At 49.1% G+C, this 22,408-nt stretch overlaps 1 protein-coding gene across 1 annotated transcript in view; it reads right to left on the bottom strand.

The window, feature by feature from the left end:
• Positions 1-8,596: 8,596 nt before the first annotated feature.
• LOC135568956 (inactive carboxypeptidase-like protein X2) overlaps positions 8,597-22,408 on the bottom strand; it is a 68,528-nt gene continuing 54,716 nt past the window's right edge. The window contains exon 8 of the mRNA XM_065015730.1: positions 8,597-9,806. Within this exon, the coding sequence (XP_064871802.1) occupies positions 9,529-9,806 (278 nt within the window). The 3' untranslated portion in view covers positions 8,597-9,528. The remainder of the gene's footprint in view (positions 9,807-22,408) is intronic.

Genomic DNA, 22,408 nt, shown 5'->3' with positions numbered 1-22,408 from the left:
CACTCAACCCCCGTGGAATTAGTTTTTCATATATGCTTTAAACGGTTTCTTTACATATTAAAACAAAAAAATATGTTTTAAGTGAGTAGGCATTGGTCTGAAAAAGAAAGGAAATTCAGAGGAGCACCACACTGCCTACTCCACCCATGCTCTACCAAGGTTTTCCAGCACCACAATGCCTACTCCACCCATGCTCTACCAAGGTTTTCCAGCACCACACTGCCTACTCCACCCATGTCTACCAAGGTTTCCAACACCACACTGCCTACTCCACCCATGCTCTACCAAGGTTTTCCAGCACCACACTGCCTACTCCACCCATGCTCTACCAAGGTTTTACAGCACCACACTGCCTAGATGCTCTAAGTTTTCCAGCACCACAATGCCTACTCCACCCATGCTCTAAAGGTTTTCCAGCACCACACTGCCTACTCCACCCATGCTCTACCAAGGTTTTACAGCACCACAATGCCTACTCCACCCATGCTCTACCAAGGTTTTCCAGCACCACAATGCCTACTGATGCTCTACCAAGGTTTTCCAGCACCACACTGCCTACTCCACCCATGCTCTACCAAGGTTTTCCAGCACCACAATGCCTACTCCACCCATGCTCTACCAAGGTTTTCCAGCACATGCTCTACCAAGGTTTTCCAGCACCACCCTACTCCACCCATGCTCTACCAATGTTTTCCTGACCACTGCCCTACTCCACCCATGCTGTATCCCACTGGACCCATGCTCTACCAAGGTTTTCCAGACCACAATGCCTACTCGAAATGCTCTACCAAGGTTTTCCAGCACTCACCCATGCCTACCAAGGTTTTCAGCACCACATGCTACTCCACCCATGGTAGATTTTCCAGCACCAAATGCCTACTCCACCCATGCTCTACCAAGGTTTTCCAGCACCACACTGCCTACTCCACCCATGCTCTACCAAGGTTTTCCAGCACCACACTGCCTACTCCACCCATGCTCTACCAAGGTTTTTCCAGCACCACACTGCCTACTCCACCCATGCTCTACCAAGGTTTTCCAGCACCACACTGCCTACTCCACCCATGCTTTGGTTCTTTGCCACCCATGCTCTACCAAGGTTTTCCAGCACCACACTGCCTACTCCACCCATGCTCTACAGGTTTTACAGCACCACACTGCCTACTCCACCCATGCTCTAAAGGTTTTCCAGCACCACACTGCCTCTCTTTTCCACTCTCCACCCATGGTAGATTTTTCCAGCACCACACTGCCTACTCCACCCATGCTGTACCAAGTTTTTTCCAGCACCACAATGCCTACTCCACCCATGCTCTACCAAGGTTTTCCAGCACCACAATGCCTACTCCACCCATGCTCTACCAAGGTTTTCCAGCACCACACTGCCTACTCCACCCATGCTCTACCAAGGTTTTCCAGCACCACACTGCCTACTCCACCCATGCTCTACCAAGGTTTTCCAGCACCACACTGCCTACTCCACCCATGCTCTACCAAGGTTTTCCAGCACCACACTGCCTACTCCACCCATGCTCTACCAAGGTTTTCACCACACTGCCTACTCCACCACCATGCCTACTCCACCCATGCTCTACCAAGTTTTCCAGCACCACAATGCCTACTGGTATGCTCTACCAAGGTTTTCCAGCACCACACTGCCTACTCCACCCATGCTCTACTTTTACAGCACCACACTGCCTACTCCACCCATGCTCTACCAAGGTTTTCCAGCACCACAATGCCTACTCGTGCTGCTACCAAGGTTTTCCAGCACCACAATGCCTACTCCACCCATGCTCTACCATGGTTTTCCAGCACCACAATGCCTACTGTGCTCTACCAAAGGTTTTCCAGCAGACTCCACCCATGCTCTACTGATGTTTTCCAGCACCACACTGCCTACTCCACCCATGCTCTACCAAGGTTTTCCAGCACCACACTGCTCCACCCATGCTCTACTAAGGTTTTCCAGCACCACACTGTTCCACCCATGCTCTACCAAGGTTTTAACAGCACCATGCCTACTCCACCCATGCTCTACCTGAGGTTTTCCAGCACCACACTGCCTACTCCACCCATGCTCTACCAAGGTTTTCCAGCACCACACTGCCTACTCCACCCATGCTCTACCAAGGTTTTCCAGCACCACATGCCTAACTCCACCCTGCTCTACCAGATTTTCCAACCACATGTACTCTGCTCTACCAAGGTTTTCCAGCACCACACTGCCTTACCCATGCTCTACCAAGGTTTTACAGCACCACACTGTCCAGCTCTACCAAGGTTTTCCAGCACCACTGCCTACTCCACCCATGCTCTACTAAGGTTTTCCAGCACCACACTGTCTACTCCACCCATGCTGTACCAAGGATTTTTCCAGCACCACAATGCCTACTCCACCCATGCTCTACCAAGGTTTTCCAGCACCACAATGCCTACTCCACCCATGCTCTAACAAGGTTTTCCAGCACCACACTGCCTACTCACCCATGCTCTACCAAGGTTTTCCAGCACCACACTGTTTAACCCATGCTCTACTCAAGGTTTTTTCCAGCACCACAATGCCTACTCCACCCATGCTCTACCAAGGTTTTCCAGCACCACAATGCCTACTCCACCCATGCTCTACCAAGGTTTTCCAGCACCACAATGCCTACTCCACCCATGCTCTACCAAGGTTTTCCAGCACCACAATGCCTACTCCACCCATGCTCTACTAAGGTTTCCAGCACCATGCTCTCCACCCATGCTCTACCAAGGTTTTTAACCAGCACCACAATGCCTACTCGACCCATGCTCTACCAAGGTTTTCCAGCACCACACTGCTCTACTCCACCCATGCTCTGGTATGATGTTTTCCAGCACCACACTGCCTACTCCACCCATGCTCTACTGAGGTTTTCCAGCACCACACTGCCTACTCCACCCATGCTCTATTTTCCAGCACCACAATGCCTACTCCACCCATGCTCTACCAAGGTTTTCAGCACCACAATGCCTTTATGCTCTACCAAGGTTTTCCAGCACCACAATGCCTACTCCACCCATGCTCTACCAAGGTTTTCCAGCACCACAATTACTTGCTCTACCAAGGTTTTCCAGCACCACAGCCTACTCCACCCATGCTCTACCAAGGTTTTCCAGCACCACAATGCCTACTCCACCCATGCTCTACCAAGGTTTTCCAGCACCACAGTGCCTACTCCACCCATGCTCTACCAAGGTTTTCCAGCACCACAATGCCTACTCCACCCATGCTCTACCAAGGTTTTCCAGCACCACACTGCCTACTCCACCCATGCTCTACCAGGTTTTCCAGCACCACACTGCCTACTCCACACTCTACAGCTGCCTACTCCACCCATGCTCTACCAAGGTTTTCCAGCACCACACTGCCTACTCCACCCATGCTCTACCAAGGTTTTCCAGCACCACAATGCCTACTCACCCATGCTCTACCAAGGTTTTCCAGCACCACACTGCCTACTCCACCCATGCTCTACCAAGGTTTTCCAGCACCACACTGCCTATCACCCATGCTCACCAGAGGTTTTCCAGCACCACAGCCTACTCCACCCATGCTCTACCAAGGTTTTCCAGCACCACACTGCCTACTCCACCCATGCTCTACCAAGGTTTTCCAGCACCACACTGCCTACTCCACCCATGCTCTACCAAGGTTTTCCAGCACCACAATGCCTACTCCACCCATGCTCTACCAAGGTTTTCCAGCACCACACTGCCTACTCCACCCATGCTCTACCAAGGTTTTCCAGCACCACACTGCCTACTCCACCCATGCCTTTCCAGCACCACACTGCCTACTCCACCATGCTCTACCAAGGTTTTCCAGCACCACACTGCTCTACCAAGGTTTTCCAGCACCACACTGCCTACTCCACCCATGCTCTACCAAGGTTTTCCAGCACCACACTGCTCCACCCATGCTCTACCAAGGTTTTCCAGCACCACACTGCCTACTCCACCCATGCTCTACCAAGGTTTTACAGCACCACACTGCCTACTCCACCCATGCTCTACCAAGGTTTTCCAGCACCACACTGCCTACTCCACCCATGCTCTACCAAGGTTTTCCAGCACCACACTGCCTACTCCACCCATGCTCTACCAAGGTTTTCCAGCACCACACTGCCTACTCCACCCATGCTCTACCAAGGTTTTCCAGCACCACAATGCCTACTCCACCCATGCTCTACCAAGGTTTTCCAGCACCACAATGCCTACTCCACCCATGCTCTACCAAGGTTTTCCAGCACCACCCATGCTGCCTACTCCACCCATGCTCTACCAAGGTTTTCCAGCACCACAATGCCTACTCCACCCATGCTCTACCAAGGTTTTCCAGCACCACACTGCCTACTCCACCCATGCTCTACCAAGGTTTTCCAGCACCACACTGCCTACTCCACCCATGCTCTACCAAGGTTTTCCAGCACCACACTGCCTACTCCACCCATGCTCTACCAAGGTTTTCCAGCACCACAATGCCTACTCCACCCATGCTCTACCAAGGTTTTACAGCACCACACTGCCTACTCCACCCATGCTCTACCAAGGTTTTCCAGCACCACACTGCCTACTCCACCCATGCTCCCATGCTCTACCAGGTTTTCCAGCACCACACTGCCTACTCCACCCATGCTCTACCAAGGTTTTCCAGCACCACACATGCTCTACCAAGGTTTTCCACCCATGCTCTCCACCATGCTTTACCAAGGTTTTCCAGCACCACACTGCCTACTCCACCCATGCTCTACCAAGGTTTTCCAGCACCACACTGTCTACTCCACCCATGCTTTACCAAGGTTTTACAGCACCACACTGCCTACTCCACCCATGCTCTACCAAGGTTTTAGCAGCACACCCATGCTCTACCAAGGTTTTACCTAACGCTGCCTTTCTGTCGATTTGATCAGTATCGACACATGCTTTAACAATGACAAACTTATTGAAAGTTCTCCTATGTGGTGAATACATGTAAGTTCTACATCCGTTTATAGATTCATTGTTAAAAAAAACTCGGGAAGCTTTAAGTTCCATTGTTATCGGGAAACCGTGTCCTAGTAATTACATCATCGACATGGCTATTTGCATTTATGCAAAACACATGGATTCTCCCTTTAAAGAGGGGAGGGGGTGAATATCAACAGCAGCTGCCTCACATTAATCACATACCAGTTCCAGGAAGTGACTCTCAACGTACTGAATTAGTTGGCATTAGTCAACACTTGGAAAGAAATCTGTGATCTACTACCCATTAAGGGGATCTCTGCCATTTAGATGTCTTTTTCTTGGTCATTTCAGATGTCTTTTTCTTGGTCCTGTTCAGACCAGATGTCGTTTTCTTGGTCCAGTTCAGACAGGATGTCTTTTCTTGTTCAGACTTTTTCTTGGTCCTGTTCAGACAGGATGTCTTTTCTTGGTCCTGTTCAGACCAGATGTCTTTTCTTGGTCTTCAGGGATCCTGTCCTGTTCAGACCAGATGTCTTTTTCTTGGTCCTGTTCAGACCGGATGTCTTTTCTTGGTCCTGTTCAGACCAGATGTCTTTTCTTGGTCCTGTTCAGACCAGATTCTTGGTCCTGTTCAGACCAGATGTCTTTTTCTTGGTCCTGTTCAGACCGGATGTCTTTTTTTTTGTGAGGTCCGGACCGGCCTTGATTTCAAAGTCCACGGACGGGACTCCTTAAAACCACTTCGATACAAGTGACCCAATCAAAGACCAATCATAGACATCCATGTTTCACAAGTTTGGACAGCACAGTACAGTACAATAGAGTCGTGGTTCTCAAACCTCTCCGCAGGGGGGACCCCAGATCAAACCTTCAAGCTCTCGAATCTCACCTAGCTATCTTAAGATTAATGCACTAACTATAAATCGCTCTGGATAAGTGTGTCTGCTAAATTACGAAAATGTATCAATTTAAAATTAGAAAACAAGTTTAGAGGCAAAAATGGTGAAACGTCTGGAGGTCCCCAGGGACCTGGTTTGAACCACTGCAGTAGAGCACAACAGAGAGTACATTACAGTACAGTTTAAAAAAAAGAGTAGATTAACATTCAACATTCATTCAGACCTGAAAATGAGCCTGATTTTAACGTCCAGAAAATATGTATTTTCAACGTCTAGGAAAAAACTAATTTTATATGCCCGAAAATACGTCTTTATGACTTCCTCAAAATCCATTCACCTTTCATTCAGAACCTAAAATGAACCCAACTTCAACGCCTGGAAAATATGAATTGTAAATGTAATTATGCTTACTGGGTTCAGAACACACTGAAAAGTAATGAAGTCTGTTGATGAAAAATGCATTGACAGAGGAGGTAGTGTACTGAATCAATACATCATAAGGGCTAGAATTTGTTCTCGATGCTCAAAGAGCAAAGTGTCTGTCTTGTGTGTTTATCAGGCTAATTAGCTAGCTCGGTAGCATGTGTACACTCACTGCAATGCACAGCCAATGTGCTACTTGCATCACAACACAAACGAATTGATGTCTTGCTAATAAACCAGTTAGCTATGTGTTAGTTTGTGTTGTGAGAGGCTGTTGTTGGTTGAGGAAATGTGGGCTAGCTAGCAGTGTTTGTGATGGAACTGAAATCTGGCTGCACATGTAGGTATCTGGCCAGATTGACTGTATCATGCTGGGGGTAGCTAGATTAACAATGCCCATTGAATGTATTATAAGCGTGCCTGTTTCACACATTTCCCAAAAGTTTGACGTTGACTATGAACTTTCCTTAGCTAGCTAGCTATGCTTTATTTAAGAATATAGCTAGCTAGCTACACTTTATGGAAGAATATAGCTAGCTATGCTTTATTTAAGAATATAGCTAGCTATGCTTTATGGAAGAATATAGCTAGCTATGCTTTATTTAAGAATATAGCTAGCTAGCTATGATTTATTTAAGGATATAGCTAGCTAGCTACACTTTATGGAAGAATATAGCTAGCTATGCTTTATGGAAGAATATAGCTAGCTACACTTTATGGAAGAATATAGCTAGCTATGCTTTATGGAAGAATATAGCTAGCTACACTTTATGGAAGAATATAGCTAGCTATGCTTTATTTAAGAATATAGCTAGCTATGCTTTATGGAAGAATATAGCTAGCTACGCTTTATTTAAGAATATAGCTAGCTAGCTATGCTTTATGGAAGAATATAGATATATTGTCAACACAGTTGTTACAGTCTTATTGACTTGAAGCTACTGGCTATAATAGCAGGACAAGGATGTTCACTTGACTTATTTGTCTGTGCTCTGATTTAGTTTATACAAATAACTTTAACCATATGAAAACCCTTCCATAGGAAATATAAACTAGCTAGCTATCTTCCTTTGCTTGTCGCTTGCTTCTCATCCGACTGGTGATAGCTAGCTAGGTAGGGCGCAGAAAATACTCTGAAAAATTAAATTGCTAACGACCCCGTTAAAAATCCGAAATGTGGTTCTCGGTAACAACCGGACGGCTCACGATGAGAGGCGGGGAGTGTGTTGTGTACCTCCAATCAAGTTGATGTGCAAATGTTGGTGACATATTGTCTTAGACATGATGGTAGGGAGATTTGAATGTAACATTGAGCTTCATCCTACTATCATAGTGGCGCCAACCGTCTATCACCATGTTCAGTTGTTTTTCTTTGGCCTTTTTGGTAGGAACCTACAAAACCTTTCAGAACATCTTCAAATAACATGGTAGGATTTCAGAGAGACTACAGTGTTCAAAGCTCTTCAAATATATATATAAATATAAATATATGTATATATATTGATTAAAGATGTCCTCCAGCGATTCAGGAACTTTTACTGTTGAAAAGCGACACCTATAAATACAGTCAAGTAAACACACACTAAAGGGTAAAAAAAACATACGTTTTGAGCAAAATAGTGTTTTTTTAAGACACAACTGCAACCTTTAATGAGTCGGGCGTTCAAAGAGTTGGTTTGAATGGGGGGATTCGTGATGTCATCGGCCTCGTCCCTTTGCATGAGGACCAATAGAGGAGCAGTAGAGAACAAAAGAGGAAAGCTCCCCCCACCCCCCAACTTGTGATGTCATGAGGATACCTGGACCAGCTATTGAGACGTTTTGTTTTGTTAAGTAAATCAGGGGATAAATGAGCTGAAAAGCAGCCTGGAGTTTAAATCCTTTAGGACTCTAAATCCTTTAGGACTCTAAATCCTTTAGGACTCTAAATCCTTTAGGACTCTAAATCCTTTAGGACTCTAAATCCTTTAGGACTCTAAATCCTTTAGGACTCTAAATCCTTTAGGACTCTAAATCCTTTAGGACTCTCAATCCTTTAGGACTCTAAATCAACTCTAAATCCTTTAGGACTCTAAATCTTTAGGACTCTAAATCCTTTAGGACTCTAAATCCTTTAGGACTCTAAATCCTTTAGGACTCTAAATCCTTTAGGACTCTAAATCCTTTAGGACTCTAAATCCTTTAGGACTCTAAATCCTTACGACTTTAAATCCTTTCTGAACGCAGAAAAGTAACATGAGGACTGGCATTATATAAAAAAAATACAATATATATATATAGAGCTTTTTCTACATTCAAAATATATGCATCATTTTATTTATTTATTCCAAAGAACAATTTCAGAAGATATTACTTGCAAGGATGAAGCTTGTAAACATTTCGGTAAGATAGTTATTACTGCTTTGTACTGGTAGTGGTAGTGGTACTGGTACTATACTGGTACTGTACTGTACTGGTACTGTACTGGTACTGGTACTTGTACTGGTACTGTACTGTACTGTACTGTACTGGTACTGGTACTGGTACTGTACTGGTACTGGTACTGGTACTATACTGGTACTGTACTGGTACTGGTACTGTACTGGTACTATACTGGTACTGGTACTGGTACTGTACTGGTACTGTACTGGTACTGCATGAGTTAGTAGAGAGACACATGTTAATATCCATGGTCAAAATTCATCATTTGAAATATAGACTGACACTTTCATTACCAAATAATGGCACAAAGTAAAAAAAATTGACATTTCGGGTTAACCATGTATACTGTAATAACTCTTTGGTAGAGAAGTCATTGCAACTTTTTTAAGATGGCCGCCCCCCCAAAAAAAGACACTTATTTTACAGTAAGACCAGCACCAGAGAGCTTAATTCATGGTTGAAAGAACAGCACCTTGTTTTTAAATACAGAAAAACACAATCACTCAAATATCTCATCTTTTTACCATCCATCTCCCATCTGCACTTCCACCAACACTCTGGATGAAACAGAGTTCCAAAACAGAGAAAGGAGATCAAAGAAGATGTTGGATCGGAACTAGAGAGAGAGATGGTAGAGTCTGTCTCTCATTGCTCTCTTCACACCGAGCCTTGTCCCAGATCAGTTTGTGCTGTAAAGCCCTCTGGTCATTGGCAGATTGGCAGAACAATGACCACAGGTGTTGGCAAGACAGCGCATTCAGGTGCGGGACCAGGCTACTCGTTCTACCTAACGCTCCCTGGTGGGGGCCCCCTATGATGTCCTCACACGTCTGTGTCGGGGGCCGGGCCTGCGCGCTTGCAGCTGCCTGACGGGCGGCCTGAGAGGCTGTCTGATGGGCTGCTTGTTGTATCTCTCCATGATCTCCTTGATGCGTGACAGGTTGGTGCGGCTGACGGTGAAGTCACAGCGGGTCGCTCCGATGTCGTAGCCCACCTCACACACCTTACTGCTGGCGCTGTAGCCCTCGGCCCTCGCCGTGATGCTGTACTCTCCTGGGTTCAACAGCCTCCAGTAGTCCCCGTCCGCCGCTAGGGAGACAAAGAGAGGAGTGGGAGTGAGGGACTGAGTGAGAGAGCGAGAGAGAGAGAGAGTGTGAGAGAGAGAGAGAGGAGGGGAGTGAGGGAGTGAGGAGTGAGGGAGAGAGAGACAAAGAGAGGAGTGGGGGTGAGGGAGTGAGTGAGTGAGTGAGAGAGAGAGAGAGAGAGAGAGAGAGAGAGAGAGAGAGAGAGAGAGAGAGAGAGAGAGAGAGAGAGGAGTGGGAGTGAGGGAGTGAGGGAGTGAGAGGGAGAGAGAGAGAGAGAGAGAGAGAGAGAGAGAGAGAGAGAGAGGAGTGGAGTGAGGGAGTGAGGGAGTGAGTGAGTGAGAGACAAAGAGAGGAGTGGGTTGAGGGAGTGAGTGAGTGAGGGAGAGAGAGACAAAGAGAGGAGTGGGGGTGAGGGAGTGAGTGGAGTGAGTGAGTGAGAGAGAGAGAGAGAGAGAGAGAGAGAGAGGAGAGAGAGAGAGAGAGAGAGAGAGAGATGATGGAGAGAGGGAGTGAGTGAGATAGTGGAGAGAGAGAGAGAGAGAGAGAGAGAGAGAGAGAGAGAGAGTGGAGGGAGAGAGAGAGAGAGGAGTGGGAGTGAGGGAGTGAGGGAGTGAGTGAGAGAGTGGAGAGAGAGAGAGAGAGAGAGAGAGAGAGAGAGAGAGAGAGAGAGAGAGGAGTGGGGGAGGGAGTGAGTGAGTGAGAGACAAAGAGAGGAGTGGGGTGAGGGAGTGAGTGAGTGAGGGAGAGAGAGACAAAGAAAGGAGTGGGGGTGAGGGAGTGAGTGAGTGAGTGAGTGAGTGAGTGAGTGAGTGAGTGAGAGAGAGAGTGTGAGTGAGTGAGTGAGTGAGTGAGTGAGAGAGGGAGAGAGGGAGGGAGGGAGGGAGGGAGGGAGGGAGGGAGTGAAAGAGAGAGAGAGGCACCTAAATCTTATGCATAGATTCTTATTAGAATTGGCGCGGGCACTAGAAAAGTCTGCAGCCTCCTTGTGAAAGAGGGACAGAGAGAGAGAAACTTGTACACAAACAACCGCACACAAACAATAAAAGTGTGGTTAAAATTGGCACAAAAAAAACACTATTCTTTCTATAGGGCCGTGGGGTGAGACAGGGATGCATCGTAAGCCCCACCCTCTTCAACAAATATGTGTGTGTGTGTGTGTGTGTATAACAAATTGGCGAGGGCACTAGAACAGTCTGCAGCACCCGGCCTCACCCTACTAGAATCCGACGTCAAATGTCTGCTGTTTGCTGATGATCTGGTGCTTCTGTCACCAACCAAGGAGGGCCTACAGCAGCACCTAGATCTTATGCACAGATTCTGTCAGACCTGGGCCCTGACAGTAAATCTCAGTAAGACAAAAAATAATGGTGTTCCAAAAAAGGTCCAGTCGCCATGACAACAAATACAAATTCCATCTGGACACTGTTGCCCTAGAGCACACAAAAAACGATACATACCTCGGCCTAAACATCAGCGCCACAGGTAACTTCCACAAAGCTGTGAACGATCTGAGAGACAAGGCAAGAAGGGCATTCTATGCCATCAAAAGGAACATAAAATTTAACTTACCAATTAGGATCTGGCTGAAAATACTTGAATCAGTCATAGAACCCATTGCCCTTTATGGTTGTGAGGTCTGGGGTCCGCTCACCAACCAAGAAATCACAAAATGGGACAAACAACAAATTGAGACTCTGCACGCAGAATTCTGCAAACATATCCTCCGTGTACAACGTAAAACACCAAATAATGCAGAGCAGAATTAGGCCGATACCCACTAATTATCCAAATCCAGAAAAGAGCCCGTTAAATTCTACAACCACCTAAAAGGAAGCGATTCACCCACCTTCCATAACAAAGCCATCACCTACAGAGAGATGAACCAACATGGTCCAAGCACACCAAGACAGTCGTGAAGAGGACACGACAAAACCTATTCCCCCTCAGGAGACTGAAAAGATTTGGCTTCAGGGTCCTCAGATTCTCAAAATGTATCTACAGCTGCACCATCGAGAGCATCCTGACAGGTTGCATCAATGCCTGGCTCGGCCTACGACTACAAGGCATTACAGAGTACATCACTGGGGCCAAGCTTCCTGCCATCCAATTGTCAAAGACTCCAGCCACCCTAGTCATAGACTGTTCTCTCTGCTACCGCACGGCAAGCGGTACCGGAGCGCCAAGTCTAGGTCCAAGAGGCTTCTCAACAGCTTCCTCAATAACCTCAGGTGCCTCCACATTTACTCTGTACCAGTACCCCCTGTATATAGCCTCCACATTGACTCTGTACCGGTACCCCCTGTATATAGCCTCCACATTTACTCTGTACCGTAACACCCTGTATATAGCCTCCACATTGACTCTGTACTGGTACCCCCTGTATATAGCCTCCACATTGACTCTGTACCAGTACCCCCTGTATATAGCCTCCACATTGACTCTGTACCGGTACCCCCTGTATATAGCCTCCACATTGACTCTGTACCAGTACCCCTGTATATAGCCTCCACATTGACTCTGTACCGGTACCCCTGTATATAGCCTCCACATTGACTCTGTACCGGTACCCCCTGTATATAGCCTCCACATTGACTCTGTACCGGTACCCCCTGTATATAGCCTCCACATTGACTCTGTACCGGTACCCCCTGTATATAGCCTCCACATTGACTCTGTACCGGTACCCCCTGTATATAGCCTCCACATTTACTCTGTACCGTAACACCCTGTATATAGCCTCCACATTGACTCTGTACTGGTACCCCCTGTATATAGCCTCCACATTGACTCTGTACCAGTACCCCCTGTATATAGCCTCCACATTGACTCTGTACCGGTACCCCCTGTATATAGCCTCCACATTGACTCTGTACCAGTACCCCTGTATATAGCCTCCACATTGACTCTGTACCGGTACCCCCTGTATATAGCCTCCACATTGACTCTGTACCAGTACCCCCTGTATATAGCCTCCACATTGACTCTGTACTGGTACCCCCTGTATATAACCTCCACATTGACTCTGTACCGGTACCCCTGTATATAGCCTCCACATTTACTCTGTACCGTAACACCCTGTATATAGCCTCCACACTGACTCTGTACCGGTACCCCTGTATATAGCCTCCACTGACTCTTGTAGTTACCCCTGTATATAGCCTCATTGACTCTGTACCAGTACCCCCTGTATACAGCCTCCACATTGACTCTGTACCAGTACCCCCTGTATATAGCCTCCCCATTGACTCTGTACCGGTACCCCCTGTATATAGCCTCCACATTGACTCTGTACCGGTACCCCCTGTATATAGCCTCCACATTGACTCTGTACCGGTACCCCTGTATATAGCCTCCACATTGACTCTGTACCGGTACCCCTGTATATAGCCTCCATTTACTCTGTACCAGTACCCCCTGTATATAGCCTCCACATTGACTCTGTACCGGTACCCCCTGTATATAGCCTCCACATTGACTCTGTGCCGGTACCCCCTGTATATAGCCTCCACATTGACTCTGTACCGGTACCCCTGTATATAGCCTCCATTCTCTGTACTACCCCCTGTATATAGCCTCCACATTGACTCTGTACCGGTACCCCCTGTATATAGCCTCCACATTGACTCTGCCGGTACCCCCTGTATATAGCCTCCACATTGACTCTGTACCGGTACCCCCTGTATATAGCCTCCACATTGACTCTGTACCGGTACCCCTGTATATAGCCTCCACATTGACTCTGTACCGGTACCCCCTGTATATAGCCTCCACATTGACTCTGTACCGGTACCCCCTGTATATAGCCTCCACATTTACTCTGTACCGTAACACCCTGTATATAGCCTCCACATTGACTCTGTACTGGTACCCCCTGTATATAGCCTCCACATTGACTCTGTACCAGTACCCCCTGTATATAGCCTCCACATTGACTCTGTACCGGTACCCCTGTATATAGCCTCCACATTGACTCTGTACCAGTACCCCCTGTATATAGCCTCCACATTGACTCTGTACCGGTACCCCCTGTATATAGCCTCCACATTGACTCTGTACCGGTACCCCCTGTATATAGCCTCCACATTGACTCTGTACTGGTACCCCCTGTATATAAGCCTCCACATTTACTCTGTACCGTAACACCCTGTATATAGCCTCCACACTGACTCTGTGCAGGTACCCCCTGTATATAGCCTCCACATTTACTCTGTACCGTAACACCTGTATATAGCCTCCACACTGACTCTGTACCGGTACCCCCTGTATATAGCCTCCACACTGACTCTGTGCCCGGTACCCCCTGTATATAGCCTCCATTGACTCTGTACCAGTACCCCCTGTATACAGCCTCCACATTGACTCTGTACCAGTACCCCCTGTATATAGCCTCCCCATTGACTCTGTACCGGTACCCCCTGTATATAGCCTCCACATTGACTCTGTACCGTAACACCCTGTATATAGCCTCCACATTGACTCTGTACCGGTACCCCCTGTATATAGCCTCCACATTGACTCTGTACCGGTACCCCCTGTATATAGCCTCCACATTGACTCTGTACCGTAACACCCTGTATATAGCCTCCACACTGACTCTGTACCAGTACCTCCTGTATATTGACTCTGTACCGGTACCCCCTGTATATAGCCTCCACATTGACTCTGTACCGGTACCCCCTGTATATAGCCTCCACATTGACTCTGTACCGTAACACCCTGTATATAGCCTCCACACTGACTCTGTACCAGTACCCCCTGTATATTGACTCTGTACCGGTACCCCCTGTATATAGCCTCCACATTGACACTGTCCCAGTACCCCCTGTATATAGCCTCCACATTGACTCTGTACCGGTGCCTCCTGTATATAGCCTCCACATTGACTCTGTACCGGTACCCCCTGTATATAGCCTCCACATTGACTCTGTACCGGTACCCCCTGTATATAGCCTCCACATTGACTCTGTACCGGTACCCCCTGTATATAGCTGTAAGGTCTACTACACCTGTTGTATTCAGCATTTCACTGTGATGCTGTAGTGTTTGTGTCTGTGAACAGAGCCTCAGGACAATTAGACCCAACCAAATAATGAGAAAACAAAAAGATTGGAAACACATTGGAAAGAATTAACAAAAAAACAGAGCAAACTAGAATGCTATTTGGCCCTAAACAGAGAGTACACAGTGGCAGAATACCTGACCACTGTGACTGACCAAAACTTAAGGAAAGCTTTGACTATGTACAGACTCAATGAGCATAGCCTTGCTATTGAGAAAGGCCGCCGTAGGCAGACCTGGCTCTCAAGAGAAGACAGGCTATGTGCTCACCGCCCACAAAATAAGGTGGAAACTGAGCTGCACTTCCTAACCTCCTGCCCAATGTATGACCATATTAGAGAGACATATTTCCCCCAGATTACACAGATCCACAAAGAATTAGAAAACAAATCCAATTTTGATAAACTCCCATATTTACTGGGTGAAATACCACAGTGTGACATCACAGCAGCAAGATGTGTGACCTGTTGCCACAAGAAAAGGGCAGCCAGTGAAGAACAAACACCATTGTAAATACAACCCATATTTATGTTTATTTATTTTCCCTTTTGTACTTTAACTTTGCACATCTCTACAACACTGTATATAGACATAATATGACATTTGAAATGTCTTGATTTTTTTTTAGAACACTGGAGTGTAATGTTTTCTGTTTACAATTTCATATTGTTTATTTCACTTTTTTTGGTTTATTATCTACCTCACTTGCTTTGGCAATGTGTTTCCACATGCCAATAAAGCCCCTTTGAATTGAACTGATCTCTTTAGAGAGAGAGAGAGAGAGAGAGAGAGAGACAGAGAGACAGAGAGAAGAGAAGAGAAGAGAGGAGAGAGAGAGAGAGAGAGAGAGAGAGAGGTGCTGTATATGTATTGTAGGTTACGTGTCAGAAGAAATGTGAGAAAGTTCAGAGTTCACAGCACGTATCAGCATTCTGATCCACATTGCATTCCATCATATAGGTCACGGACTGTGAATCACCAAACAAAAAAACTTGTTTTAGCCAGTCAAAGTTAACTTTCCTGTATGCAAATATAGCCCTGGAAGAAAGCAGCACATCTTGATACTTGGCAACAGCGAAAGGCAAAGAGCTCCACAAAGCAATCCTCTAGGAATTCACTGACTGAACTGACAGAGAAAGGAGGGAGGGCAGAACATAGAGGAAGGAGGGCAGAACATAGAGGGAGGGAGGGAAGAACATAGAGAAAGGAGGGAGGGCAGAACATAGAGAAAGGAGGGAGGGCAGAACATAGAGGAAGGAGGGCAGAACATAGAGGAAGGAGGGCAGAACATAGAGGAGGAGGGAGGGCAGAACATAGAGGAGGGAGGGAGGGAGAACATAGAGAAAGGAGGAGGGCAGAACATAGAGAAAGGAGGGAGGGCAGAACATAGAGGAAGGAGGGCAGAACATAGAGGAAGGAGGGCAGAACATAGAGGAGGGAGGGAGGGAAGAACATAGAGGAAAGGAGGGAGGGCAGAACATAGAGGAAGGAGGGCAGAACATAGAGGAAGGAGGGCAGAACATAGAGGGCAGAACAGAGAACATAGAAGGAGGGCAGAACATAGGGAGGGAGGAGCAGAACATAGAGGAAGGAGGGAGGGCAGAACATAGAGGAGGAGGGCAGAACATAGAGGAAGGAGGGCAGGAGGAAGGAGGGCAGAACATAGAGGAGGAGGGCAGAACATAGAGGAGGGGAGGGCAGAACATAGAGGAAGGAGGGCAGAACATAGAGGAGGAGGGAGGGAACAGAACATAGAGGAGGAGGGAGGGCAGAACATAGAGGAAGGAGGGAGGGCAGAACATAGAGGAAGGAGAACATAGAGGAGGAGGGCAGAACAGAGGGAGGGGGAGGGCAGAACATAGAGGAGGGAGGGCAGAACATAGAGGAGGAGGGAGGGCAGAACATAGAGGAGGAGGGCAGAACATAGGGGAGGGAGGGCAGGAGGAAGGAGGGCAGAACATAGAGGAAGGAGGGCAGAACATAGAGGAGGGAGGGCAGAACATAGAGGAGAGGGAGGGCAGAACATAGAGGAGGAGAACATAGAGGGCAGAACATAGAGGAAGGAGGGAGGGCAGAACATAGAGGAAGGAGGGAGGGCAGAACATAGAGGAGGAGGGAGGGCAGAACATAGAGGAGGAGGGAGGGCAGGGAGGAGGGCAGAACAGAACATAGAGGAGGAGGGAGGGCAGAACATAGAGGAAGGAGGAGGGCAGAACATAGAGGAGGAGGGAGGGAGGAGGAAGGAGGAGGGCAGAACATAGAGGAGGAGGGAGGGAACATAGAGGAAGGAGGAGGGCAGAACATAGAGGAGGGAGGGAGGGCAGAACATAGAGGAGGGGGAGGGCAGAACATAGAGGAAGGAGGGAGGGCAGAACATAGAGGAGGAGGGAGGGCAGAACATAGAGAAAGGAGGGAGGGAGGCAGAACATAGAGGAGGAGGAGGGAGGGCAGAACATAGAGGAGGGAGGAGGGAGGGCAGAACATAGAGGAGGAGGGAGGGCAGAACATAGAGGAGGAGGGAGGGCAGAACATAGAGGAGGAGGGAGGGGAGGAGGGCAGAACATAGAGGAGGAGGGAGGGCAGAACATAGAGGAGGAGGAGAACATAGAGGAGGGAGGGCAGAACATAGAGGAAAGGAGGGAGGGCAGAACATAGAGGAGGAGGGCAGGGAGAGGAGGGCAGAACATAGAGGAGGAGGGCAGGGCAGAACATAGAGGAGGAGGGAGGGCAGAACATAGAGGAGGGAGGGCAGAACATAGAGGAGGGAGGGAGGAGGGAGGGGCAGAACATAGAGGAAGGGGCAGAACATAGAGGAGGAGGGAGGGCAGAACATAGAGGAAGGAGGGAGAACATAGAGGAAGGGAGGGCAGAACATAGAGGAAGGAGGGGCAGAACATAGAGGAAGGAGGGAGGGCAGAACACAGAACAGAGGAAGGAGGAGGGCAGAACATAGAGGAAGGAGGAGGGAGGGCAGAACATAGAGGAGGGAGGGAGGGCAGAACATAGAGGAAGGAGGGAGGGCAGAACATAGAGGAGGAGGGAGGGCAGAACATAGAGGAGGAGGGAGGGGCAGAACATAGAGGAAGGAGGGAGGGCAGAACATAGAGGAGGAGGGAGGGCAGAACATAGAGGAAGGAGGGAGGGCAGAACATAGAGGAAGGAGGGAGGGCAGAACATAGAGGAAGGAGGAGGGCAGAACATAGAGGGAGGGAGGGCAGAACATAGAGGAGGAGGGAGGGCAGAACATAGAGAAAGGAGGGAGGGCAGAACATAGAGGAAGGAGGGAGGGCAGAACATAGAGGAGGGAGGGCAGAACATAGAGGAGGAGGGAGGGAGGAGGGAGGGCAGAACATAGAGGAGGAGGAGGGCAGAACATAGAGGAAGGAGGGAGGGAACATAGAAGGAGGGAGGGCAGAACATAGAGGAAGGAGGGAGGCAGAACATAGAGGAAGGAGGGAGGGCAGAACATAGAGGAGGGGAGGGCAGAACATAGAGGAGGAGGGAGGGCAGAACATAGAGGAGGAGGGAGGGCAGAACATAGAGGAAGGAGGGAGGGCAGAACATAGAGGAGGAGGGAGGGCAGAACATAGAGGAAGGGAGGGCAGAACATAGAGGAGGAGGGAGGGCAGAACATAGAGGAGGAGGGAGGGCAGAACATAGAGGAGGAGGGAGGGCAGAACATAGAGGGAGGGAGGGCAGAACATAGAAAGGAGGGAGGGCAGAACATAGAGGAGGAGGGAGGGCAGAACATAGAGGAGGAGGGAGGGAGGGCAGAACATAGAGGAGGAGGGAGAACAGAACATAGAGGAGGAGGGAGGGCAGAACATAGAGGAGGAGGGAGGGCAGGGAGAAAATAGAAGGGCAGAACATAGAGGAGGGAGGGCAGAACAGGGGAAGGAGGGAGGGCAGAACATAGAGGAGGAGGGAGGGCAGAACATAGAGGAGGAGGGGGCAGAACATAGAGGAGGAGGGCAGAACATAGAGGAAGGAGGAGGGCAGGAGGGAGGAGGGCAGAACATAGAGGAGGAGGGAGGGCAGAACATAGAGGAAGGAGGGCAGAACATAGAGAAAGGAGGGAGGGCAGAACATAGAGGAGGAGGGAGGGCAGAACATAGAGGAAGGAGGGCAGAACATAGAGGAGGAGGGAGGGCAGAACATAGAGAAAGGAGGGAGGGCAGATCATAGAGGAAGGAGGGAGGGCAGAACATAGAGGGGGAGGGAGGGCAGAACATAGAGGAGGGAGGGCAGAACATAGAGGAGGAGGGAGGGCAGAACATAGAGGAGGAGGGAGGGCAGAACAGAACAGAGGAAGGAGGGAGGGAGGGCAGAACATAGAGGAGGAGGGAGGGCAGAAAATAGAGGAAGGAGGGAGGGCAGAACATAGAGGAGGGAGGGAGGGGAGGGAGGAGGGCAGAAAATAGAGAGGAAGGAGGGAGGGCAGAACATAGAGAAAGGAGGAGGGCAGAACATAGAGAAAGGATGGAGGGCAGAACATAGAGGAAGGAGGGAGGGCAGAACATAGAGAAAGGAGGGAGGGCAGAACATAGAGGAGGGAGGGAGGGCAGAACATAGAGGAAGGAGGGAGGCAGAACATAGAGGAGGAGGGAGGGCAGAACATAGGGGAGGGAAGGAGGAGGGCAGGCAGAACATAGAGAAAGGAGGGAGGGGGAGGGCAGAACATAGAGAAAGGAGGGGAGGGCAGAACATAGAGGGAGGGCAGAAGATAGGGAGGAGGGAGGGCAGAACAGAGGAGGAGGGAGGGCAGAACATAGAGGGGGCAGGGCAGAACATAGAGAAAGGAGGGAGGGCAGAACATAGAGAAAGGGGAGGGCGGAACATAGAGAAGGAGGGAGGAGGAAGGAGGGAGGAAAGGAGGGAGGGCAGAACATAGAGGAAGGAGGGAGGGCAGAACATAGAGGAAGGAGGGAGGGCAGAACATAGAGGAGGAGGAGGGCAGGAGGAGGAGGGAGGGCAGAACATAGAGGAAGGAGGGAGGGCAGAACATAGAGGAGGAGGGAGGGCAGAACATAGAGGAGGAGGGAGGGCAGAACATAGAGGAGGGAGGGAGGGCAGAACATAGAGGAAGGAGGGAGGGCAGAACATAGAGGAAGGAGGGAGGGCAGAACATAGAGGAAGGAGGGAGGGCAGAACATAGAGGAAGGAGGGAGGGCAGAACATAGAGGAAGGGGGTAAAAAGGTAAGTAGAGGGCGTTCTAACCTACTCCATGAAAAGAGGAACTCTCATCTCTCCTGCTCAACTGTTAAGAAGTTTAAAAATAGCACCGCATTGTCATCTTGGATTTACCTTCCTCCTGTCTCCTGTCTCCACTAGGCACGACATTGTGTTTCACCTCCCTCCTGTCTCCTGTCTCCACTAGGCATGACATTGTGTTTTACCTCCTGTCTCCTGTCTCCACTAGGCACGACATTGTGTTTTACCTCCCTCCTGTCTCCTGTCTCCACTAGGCATGACATTGTGTTTTACCTCCTGTCTCCTGTCTCCTGTCTCCACTAGGCACGACATTGTGTTTTACCTCCTGTCTCCTGTCTCCTGTCTCCACTAGGCATGACATTGTGTTTCACCTCCCTCCTGTCTCCTGTCTCCACTAGGCATGACATTGTGTTTTACCTCCTGTCTCCTGTCTCCTGTCTCCTGTCTCCACTAGGCACGACATTGTGTTTTACCTCCTGTCTCCTGTCTCCTGTCTCCACTAGGCATGACATTGTGTTTCACCTCCCTCCTGTCTCCTGTCTCCACTAGGCATGACATTGTGTTTCACCTCCTCCTCCTGTGTCCTGTCTGTCTCACTAGGCATGACATTGTGTTTCACCTCCTCCAGTCTCCTGTCTCCACTAGGCATGACATTGTGTTTCACCTCCCTCCTGTCTCCTGTCTCCACTAGGCATGACATTGTGTTTTACCTCCTGTCTCCTGTCTCCACTAGGCATGACATTGTGTTTCACCTCCCTCCTGTCTCCTGTCTCCACTAGGCATGACATTGTGTTTTACCTCCTGTCTCCTGTCTCCACTAGGCATGACATTGTGTTTCACCTCCTGTCTCCTGTCTCCACTCCTGTCTCCAGTCTCCTGTCTCCTGTCTCCACTAGGCATGACATTGTGTTTTACCTCCTGTCTCCTGTCTCCACGAGGCATGACATTGTGTTTTACCTCCCTGCTGTCTCCTGTCTCCTGTCTCCTGTCTCCAGTCTCTTGTCTCCTGTCTCCTTTCTCGACTAGGCATGACATTGTGTTTTACCTCCCTGCTGTGTCCTGTCTCCAGTCTCCAGTCTCCTGTGTCCTGTGTCCTGTGTCCTGTCTCCTGTCTTTCACCTCCTTCTCCTGTCTCCACTAGGCATGACATTGTGTTTCACCTCCCTGCTGTGTCCTGTCTCCTGTCTCCAGTCTCCTGTCTCCTGTCTCCACTAGGCATGACATTGTGTTTCATCTCCCTGCTGTGTCCTGTCTCCAGTCTCTTGTCTCCTGTCTCCTGTCTCCTGTCTCCTGTCTCCTGTCTCCTGTCTCCAGTCTCTTGTCTCCTGTCTCCTGTCTCCAGTCTCCTGTCTCCTGTCTCCACTAGGCATGACATTGTGTTTTACCTCCCTGCTGTGTCCTGTCTCCTGTGTCCTGTCTCCTTTCTCCACTAGGCATGACATTGTGTTTCATCTCCCTGCTGTGTCCTGTCTCCAGTCTCCTGTCTCCTGTCTCCAGTCTCCTGTCTCCTGTCTCCAGTCTCCTGTCTCCTGTCTCCTGTCTCCAGTCTCCTGTCTCCTGTCTCCACGAGGCATGACATTGTGTTTTACCTCCCTGCTGTCTCCTGTCTCCACTAGGCATGACATTGTGTTTTACCTCCCTGCTGTGTCCTGTCTCCTGTGTCCTGTCTCCTTTCTCCACTAGGCATGACATTGTGTTTTACCTCCTGTCTCCTGTCTCCACGAGGCATGACATTGTGTTTTACCTCCCTGCTGTCTCCTGTCTCCTGTCTCCTGTCTCCTGTCTCCACGAGGCATGACATTGTGTTTTACCTCCCTGCTGTCTCCTGTCTCCACTAGGCATGACATTGTGTTTTACCTCCCTGCTGTCTCCTGTCTCCACTAGGCATGACATTGTGTTTTACCTCCCTGCTGTCTCCTGTCTCCACTATGCATGACATTGTGTTCTACCTCCTGTCTCCTGTCTCCAGTCTCCTGTCTCCTGTCTCCAGTCTCCTGTCTCCTGTCTCCACGAGGCATGACATTGTGTTTTACCTCCCTGCTGTCTCCTGTCTCCTGTCTCCTGTCTCCAGTCTCTTGTCTCCTGTCTCCTGTCTCCTGTCTCCTGTCTCCTGTCTCCAGTCTCTTGTCTCCTGTCTCCTGTCTCCAGTCTCCTGTCTCCTGTCTCCACTAGGCATGACATTGTGTTTTACCTCCCTGCTGTGTCCTGTCTCCTGTGTCCTGTCTCCTTTCTCCACTAGGCATGACATTGTGTTTCACCTCCCTGCTGTGTCCTGTCTCCTGTCTCCTGTCTCCAGTCTCTTGTCTCCTGTCTCCTGTCTCCACTAGGCATTACAT

The sequence above is a fragment of the Oncorhynchus nerka genome, unplaced genomic scaffold (assembly GCF_034236695.1).
Source record: "Oncorhynchus nerka isolate Pitt River unplaced genomic scaffold, Oner_Uvic_2.0 unplaced_scaffold_1299, whole genome shotgun sequence".
NCBI lineage: Eukaryota > Metazoa > Chordata > Actinopteri > Salmoniformes > Salmonidae > Oncorhynchus > Oncorhynchus nerka.
This window is presented reverse-complemented; position numbering and strand designations above follow the sequence as displayed.